Here is an 8,727-nt window from a genome sequence, read left to right as displayed (position 1 = left end):
CATGTAAATGTTTTCCTGTGGTCACTTGGCGGCACTTCTCTCTGCGGGCTCTGTCTTAAGGGCATTGCGGGAGGGCAATGAGGTGGTGTTGTTTGGGGTGAGGTAGGTGGCAGTCAGGTGTTCCCCAGAACTTGTGGAGCCACTGAAGGCTGGAAATGGGAGGGGGACTGATTTAGGGAGGAGGGGTCTCCTTTTCAGTGAGCAGCCTTTTCCCTTCCTTCCTTCCTTCCATCCTTCCTTCCTTCCTTCCTTCCTTCCTTCCTTCCTTCCTTCCTTCCTCCCTCCCTCCCTCCCTCCCTCCCTTCCTCCCTCCCTTCCTCCCTCCCTCCCTCCCTCCCTTCCTTCCTTCCTTCCTTCCTTCCTTCCTTCCTTCCTTCCTTCCTTCCTTTTTTTCTTTCTTTCATTCTTTCTTTCCTTCTTTTTTTTCTTTTTCTTTCTCTTCTTTCTTTTTTTTAAGATTGCAAGTGAAAGTGTTTAAACTGGAACCATGGGGCCTCTGTTCCTAATAACCTGGCTCAGAGGTCCCCAAACTACAGCCAGTGGACCGCATGCGGCCCCCTGAGGCCATTTATCTGGCCCCGCCGCACTTCCGGAAGGGGCACCTCTTTCATTGGTGGTCAGTGAGAGGAGCTCAGCATCCTGTGCTCCTGGAGCACTGTGTGTGGGGGTGCCGCAAAGCGCAGCGTCGCTCAGTTACAGTACTACTTCCGGTGATGCAGGACGCACGAGTCATGGCTCCGGAAGCGGGTCATATCACTTGTTAGGGCTAGCAGTGACAAATATGGAACCAGACATTGACCATCTCACTAGCCAAAAGCAGGCCCATAGTTCCCATTGAAATACTGGTCAGTTTGTTGATTTAAATTTACTTGTTCTTTATTTTAAATATTGTATGTGTTCCCGTATTGTTTTTTTACTTTAAAATAAGATATGTGCAGCGTGCATAGGAATTTATTCATAGTTTTTTTTATAGTCCGGCCCTCCAATGGTCTGAGGGACAGTGAACTGGCCCCCTGTGTATAAAGTTTGGAGACCCCTGACCTAGCTAGTAAACCAGGGGGAGGTGGCAGCTTCTCTTTGGCGCCCCTAGTCCTCCACTGTCACTGCTCACTGTCCCTACTTCTCCCCTGTCTGTGCGCCCCTCACTCCCCCAAACCACAGAGCTGTTTCATCCAGAGGAGCCTCCAGCCCAGAGTGAATACAGGTCTGTAGGATGGAGTTTGCCGTCTCTCTGAGCCCAGGCTCCTGTTTTCTGCATCGTCCAACACAGGCCAAGTTCAAATCCCAGCTCTCTTCTTGAGACCGGGGCTGATCACTAGCTTTCCTATGTCCTGGCTCCCCCTCCATCAAATGAGAACACTGGATGCTTAGGCTCATAGGAGGATGTGTGAGGTCAGCTTGTATGAGCGTCTGGGACAAGAAAAATGTCTCATAAATGATGCTTATTCCGCTTTTCCCCACAACAGCCAACACCTGCTCTGTGCTGGTGTCTCTTTGGGTCCCACCTACTTTTCTGTAAAACTTGGAGTCTGCTAACCTTTCTCACAGGCATGTTGCAAAGTGCCATTCAGAAATCATATAGGGGACCATGCTTTGAACATTTCCCTTCGGGCTCAGTTTCCTCTTCTGTGAAAATGAAGACAATAGAGGAGGTCCCATCATGGAACATCCCGTGAGTCTGCTGGGTGAGGTCTCCCCCTTTGGCAGCCTGTCTGTAGAGAGATGGCGGGAGAGAGAGGCAGGAAGGGAACCAGATTGACAGCAACGGGTACAGGCCTGAGAACATGGCGTCTTTGTACGAACAGCAGGTTGAGGGGTGCACATTAGTGACGTGTCTCTCACATGTGACAGTCCTGCATCCCATCCCAGGTCTACCCTTTACTGACTTTGGACATGTTATTTAAGCTCCCAAGTGTCTATTTCCTCTTCTGTAAGGCAAGGTTAATAATGCCAAATTTATGGAGAGGACTCAAGTTAGATACACATACACACCCATGAATGAATGATTTGGTGCAGTGTTTGAGATATTAAGCACTGTCCTAATGTGCGGTCTCCCTCCCAGTTGCAAACCATGAGCCACGGATGCAGGTATATGCAGTGAGTCTGCAGAGGTCCCTGGAAACAGTGCTGGGGAGAGGATAGTGGAACAGGAATAGGAAGGATCTGGTGAGGAGAGTCACTGAGCACCTGCAGCTGTGGGCAGCGGGGTTCAGTCCTACTGGGAAATCCATGGTCACTACCTGTGATTGTTGACAGGCTGTCCAACTCTGCTCTAGGCTTCTGTGGCCCCCACGACACAGAGCGGACATGCCAGGCACATATACTTGTTCACCTCACTTATATTACTGATTACTATGACGTCCAGGCACTGTCAGGTACTGGGGATATAGCGGTGACAGGGAGAGACAGACATCGTTCTTCAGGTGCCCACGGGGTAGCCAGGCTCACAGACTATTAAGCAAGTCCTACAGAAGGAACAATGTCATGGCCTGGAAAGTACCCTGGGCCAGGGAAGGTGCAGCTGGGGAGGGAGGGGGTGAGGGAGCCTGTAGAGCAGGGGTCTCAAAGCTAAGATATCAGAGCAGCATCACACCGCCGGGAACACGCCATGATGCAAATTCCCATTCCACACCTACTGAATCAGACGTTCTGGCTTTACCGTGTGCGCCTGTCATTCCGATGCTCGCTCACATTTGGGAAGCAGGGATCTAGACTTTCACTGGCCTTTGTCTCCAGGCCCTGAGTGATCTCTCCCCGGGAGAGCTGGGCTGGCCCACACGTGAGCAGGAAGACATCTATGCTTATAGCTGGAGGCCTAAACAAGCTGCTGCTCAGTGGGTTGTCCCCTCCCCGATGCCACACCCCGTCCCCTAGGGCTTCATGGTGAGAGGCCTGTGAGCGTGCACGCACACACACATACACAGAGCTTTTCAACTTATTTTTAACACAGGTGGGGCACGTGATATAAATTGATTTGGACACTGAAGTAATGCAAGAGAATCACTGAAGTGTGACAGTGTTTCAAAGAAAATGCACTGACATTTCGTTTTCAGGAAAACTTTGAAAGAAGTAAAAATAAAACAAAGGGCCGCTCTGGGGCACGGGCTCTTCACTGACATCAGCTATGAGATCCCCGTGGCTACTTGTGGCATCCACACGGTGTGAGCCGCAGGTTTCCAGGAGGGGAGAGGCAGAGGCTGGGGCTCCCTGGGGGAGTGAGCAGGAGGCGGTCCAGAGGGATGGGCCTGGGTCCTGTGGGGAGGGGTCTGAGCCATTAGCACGACTGACAGGCCCTATCGCAGGGTCTTGTAGCTACCATTGTTTTAACCACGCGTTTCTGTTAATGAAAAGTGAAGCTCACACAGATGTCACGCAGGTGATCCTGGCATTTAAGTGCCCGTCCTTGGAAGCTTGTGCTTGACTGTACGCTGAGTCAATTCCCAAATGGAAATTTCAACCTCAGTATATTTGGGGGCTTCCTGACCTTGACCATCTCCCAGTCTCCCTGCTCTGGGCATGTGGCCCCCCCACTATGGAAATCTACCAACATTTTGGTTCCCAAATGGTGTCGAGATCCTTGTTCTTCACTGGCACCACACCCTCATTCTAGAATGCTCTTCCCAACTCGTTCTATTCTGAAACATCTTCTTATCTTATTCTTTCCCTCTCTTTCCTCAACATTTCCCCATCTCTTTTCTTCCCTCTCCCTACTCTTTCTTCATTTCCTTCTTTTCACAAAGAATAGTTTTGCTCATGATGTGCTTGTTTAAATATATTGGTAGCACTCAAGGAGTGCACAGTGAAAATAAGCCTCACGCTTCCTGGGGCTTCTGTCCAGTGTCAGCCTAGTGGGCCTGGACTGACATTTCCCAGAATCCCTTGCCTGCAGGGGCCAGGTGAGTGTCCACTGTAAGGAGTAATTAGGAGTCATTTGTAAGGGTGAAGCAACAGTGTTGTGTTCAGAAGATGGAAATGGTGCTAGGTCCTGTGGTCCTCCATGCACTGATGTCACCTACTGGCTCCCGCTGCTGGAGTTGGGCAGCACTTGGACCCACAGTGCCTGCCGGTTCCGCTGCTGCCCAGAGTCTGGGGTCAGGAGTCCAAGCATCAGCATGGGGAAAGGGCAGGTTCCGTTCACGTCACTCTCCTTTCTACTGACACCTTCTACTTTGTCCTTGCTGTCGTCTGTATCTAGTGCCCTTCCTAAGTGCTCACTTGGCTGACCTCTAGAGACTTCCCTCCTTGTGCAATTGGCCAGACAACAGCGTGCACAGACTCACCCACCAGCTCCCACAATTGCAAACTATCCAGTTGCTAAACACACTCTTATTCCTCAGGATCCCAGACTTTCTCAGTTCCCGGAGCCCTTACGGTCCCAGTACTTTTCCTCAGCGCCCGGAGACAAAAGAAGAACCGAACTCTTCCCCTCAGGAAGTCTTTAGATTCAAACAACTTAAGTGATCTTGTCTATAGATGCTTAAAAATACACATCTATTGAAAAAATAATATTTTATTTCATTTTTAAATAATCCATGCCAATGGGATATGTACTCCTGCTGGGAATCCGTGGGTCACTGTCCCCTCAGTTCCTGTTCCACACTGATTTATCTCAAATCACTGGAAACCCGACTTTGCAGAGACACACCCACTTTGAAAGGAATGCACCACAAACTAACCTTGAAACTCTGAACTTTCTCCTACTTGTAGTTCCCAGGGAGTCCAGGAAATATCAGGTGCAGTGTGGAGCCCTTAAAAATTGGAACTGTGGCCAGGGCCAGTTGGCTCAGTGGTAGAGCATCGGCCTGGTGTGCGGGGGACCCGGGTTCGATTACCAGCCAGGGCACATAGGAGAAGCGCCCATTTGCTTCTCCACCCCCCCCCCTCCTTCCTCTCTGTCTCTCTCTTCCCCTCCCGCAGCCAAGGCTCCTTTGGAGCAAAGATGGCCCGGGTGCTGGGGATGGCTCCTTGGCCTCTGCCCCAGTTGCTAGAGTAGCTCTGGTTGCAGCAGAGCGACGCCCCAGAGGGGCAGAGCATCGCCCCTGGTGGGCGTGCCGGGTGGATCCCGGTCGGGCGCATGCGGGAGTCTGTCTGACTGTCTCTCCCTGTTTCCAGCTTCAGAAAAATACAAAAAAAAAAAAAAAAAAAATGGAACTGTGAGTTCACTGTGGCCCCTGGGTGCCTCAGCACACAGTTTGGAAACCCTAGCCTTATCTCACATCATGTCTCTGATTAAACTCTGTGATACACACATAATCCCATAGACATTTGGATTTATTTTATCCCTGTGTTTGTCTTCTTCATATATATTATAAAATATAAACCAGAAAATTCTGTATTTTTCTTTTTTATTTAATATTAACAATATAAGCATATTCACATGTCAATAAATTTTTTTAGAAGTCATTCATGTCGGTATCCTACCTCATAATAAGAGTAGTTATTGAACTCTTCCTCGGTTATCGATCTTTCCAGATGTGCTGCTGTTTCCCATTATCTGTGACAGATCCTGGGAGCAGGATTATAAGGTGAGCTTTTCAAATGATCTCGGTACCCATTGCCAAATCCCTTTTCAGAAACACAGCACTGATTTACATTTCCATCAGAAATATGTGACAGGGACTGTGTCGCAGCATCCTTACCTGCTTTGGATATTTTCATTAATTAAAAAAATTGACATCTGGTTATTATCTTAGCAGGCAAAAGAAGAGGTTCACTGTCATTAGCATGTCCTTGATTACTAATGTAATTGAGATTTCATATTAATGGCTACTGCATTTTTCGATGACTTATTGGTTAATATCTTTGTTAATTGTTTGACAATTGGGCATACAGAATAATTATGGGATAGAAAAATCCAAGTGGTTTTCCTACTGATTTGTAAAATTTCCTGATATATTAGGGGAGTTGATGATAGCATCTTGGTCTTAATTTTTAGTTTGTTACATATCTTTTTTCTCTGTGTTAACATTTTTGTATTTTATGTTTTATAATGTGTGTGGATTTATAAGCCGGGCAATTTCCTTTTCAATAAATTACTTTTTATATTGAAAATTTGCTTACACTGTTTCACCTAATTATTTTTCTAAAAGGTTTTAATTTCTTAAATTAAGAGCTAAGACAGAATGCTTTGGGGTGAACAAAAGCTACACAATGATTTGGTGCTGGCCTTCCAAGTCCCTGCCAGGAACCTCTATTAGGCCTGTTTCCCTGGTCAAACTGACCATCTCATTAGGCTCCTTCACATCTCGGCACATGGAAGGATGCGTTGCATGTGTGGGTGGCAGGCTCTACTCACAGTGGTCTTATATCCCTGGTGTCAGCCCCACCCACCACATCCGGGCTCTGTTGGCATTCTTGTGGCTGTCACATCACTGAGCACAGGGCTCTTAGAGAACACCCCTCCCACCTGAGCCTAGTCTTGGAGGGTTGCTTTGATGGGAGCAGGTCCTCAGTCACCACGTGGGAGTGAATTGTTTTGTGGAATAAACAATGGGCATACGAGTCAATTTGAGTCCATCTGCCTACAATTTCAGTGCCGACACCATAAACAATGCTTTGAAATAATGTATTGAGCTTGAAACTTGATTGAGTGTACTCCTTTTAAAAACAACAAGAGCAGAAGGGTGAGAATAGTAGTACATCTCTGTTATAATCATGAACGTGCACAAGAGAAAACATAAAGTATAACAAAGTTCATCAACAATGAACATTGTATGTAATAGGGTAAAGAGATTTAGAAGTGAGTTTGAAGTCTGGGGTTTTGAAACAATGACTCTACTTTTTCCATGGCTGTTTCCAGATGTACAACCTTTTATACACAAGGTCTGTATCTGCCACTAGACCTGAATTGCTTGATTTTACTCAGTATAAAAATATTCTCTAATGAAAGTGCCATTGCCAAGGACAGTTTCACAACTCTATTTTTCATTAGGTCTCAAGTTCTGCCATCATGAGTTCTATGTTCCTGAGGGCTTCCAGCAACCTAAACTCTGAAGGGGAAACTAAACTGTGGAAATCACTGTTTCCAAGCTCACTGGTGGTGCGGGTTGACATGAGGGGATGCTCAGTGGCTTTGTTTACAAATGTTTATAGTCACGAACCTGAAACTCTGTTTGACTCAAGCCCATGGGGACGCCCTCTTCTCCATCATCCAGAACGACATAGCCCACTTATTCGTCTCCAAGGAGAAGTTCATGGAGAAGACTCAAGGACCAGAGATTATCTACCTCAATACCAGGTGGCGTTGCTCCACACTGGTCAGTGGTCACGATCTGGCCGGGACACCCAAGCTGCCTCCCCTCCAGCTACAGCCACTGTGCCTGGAAGGTCACTCTTGCTGGGACCTGAGTCAGAACCCGTGAGAGAGTTCCTGCTCCCCTGCAGATGGGGACATGGAGATGGCCCTGTCCTGGTTCTTGGTGTGGAAGAAGGGGAGCCATTTCCCTGGGCTCAGGGACTGGAGACTGTAGAACAACTCACGCAGGTACTCGCGGAACTTCTCGCCAACAAAAACATAAATAATGGGGTTGACACAGCAGTGCATGTACGAGATCACGGCTGTCACTTCAATGGCCAGGGCTAGTTGGTCTTTGTGGTTACGGTAATTGACTGAAAGGACGTGTTCAAATGCATAAATAGACAGAGTCAGATTGAAGGGCGTCCAAAAGAGAAAAAATATGATCATGATGACAAAAATCAGACGGAAGGCTTTGGACTTCCTCTCATTGGGTCGTCTGAGCAGAATCTTTATGATCCCCGTGTAGCAGACGATCATGATCACCAGAGGCAAGACCAGCCCCAGGATGTTCAGTTTCAGAGCCAGAAACTCTCTCCAATGACTGTAGTAAGTACGAGGGATAAATGAGGTGCAGATGTAATGACCTTCAGTGCTCAGAGATTGTGTAAAGAAATAGTCTGGAATTGAAGTCAGGCTGGCCAGGACCCAGCTGACTACGCTGGTGATGATACCAAATGTGACAGTCCGGACCCGCAGGGCAAACACAGCATGGACGATGGCCAGGTACCTGTCGATGGTCAGCAGAATGATGAAGAAGATCTCGCTGTACAGACCTACGTAATAAAGCCCCAACAGCAACTTGCACATGACCTCGCCGAACACCCAGTTATCTTTCCAATAGTGGTGAATCCAGAAGGGCAGCGTGAAGAGGAAGAGTAGGTCAGAAAGTGCCAGGTTGAGAACGTAGATGTTTGTAATGGCCTTGAGCCTCTTGTGTTGCAAGAGGACCAGGACCACCAGGATGTTGCCGACCAGGCCAATGACAAACACCAGGGAATACAAAAGGGTCAGCAGCTGAGCTCTAAAAGACCTTAAAGGTTCATATTGGCACGAGGTTTTGTTCAATGAGTTGGATTCTGTGGTCCCCTCATAGTCCATTGAAATGTTGGAAATTTCCATCCTGCTTTCTTCCGCGGGTCCAGGAAGATGGTTTCTGTATTTATTTGCTGGTAAAGGCAGTGGGCTCTGGACAACAGAGACAAGGCAGTTATTATATGACATCAACCACTTGACAGCTGTTTATTGAGTGAAAATTGCCAACTGTGAACCATGTCCTGGGACACAACCTTGAACAAAGTGACCCCAGGTGTTCTTTACAGTCATGGAAATTGTAGTTCAATGAGGGGTGCGTCTAATGTAGGGGAGACAATAAACAAATGAGTGCACAAACCATGAAGTCAAATATTTTGGCAATGACTGTTGGGAAGGGA

The 8,727-nt window shown here is 47.6% G+C and overlaps 1 protein-coding gene across 1 annotated transcript; it reads right to left on the bottom strand.

Annotated features, from left to right (window-relative positions):
* Positions 1 to 7,348: 7,348 nt before the first annotated feature.
* On the bottom strand, positions 7,349 to 8,416 carry LOC136382602 (C-C chemokine receptor type 1-like). The gene has a single exon (XM_066352086.1). It carries the CDS (start codon positions 8,414 to 8,416, stop codon positions 7,349 to 7,351), a length of 1,068 nt encoding a protein of 355 aa, XP_066208183.1.
* Positions 8,417 to 8,727: the final 311 nt, after the last annotated feature.

This window comes from Saccopteryx leptura, chromosome 10, assembly GCF_036850995.1.
Source record: "Saccopteryx leptura isolate mSacLep1 chromosome 10, mSacLep1_pri_phased_curated, whole genome shotgun sequence".
Taxonomy (NCBI): Eukaryota; Metazoa; Chordata; class Mammalia; order Chiroptera; family Emballonuridae; genus Saccopteryx; species Saccopteryx leptura.
This window is presented reverse-complemented; position numbering and strand designations above follow the sequence as displayed.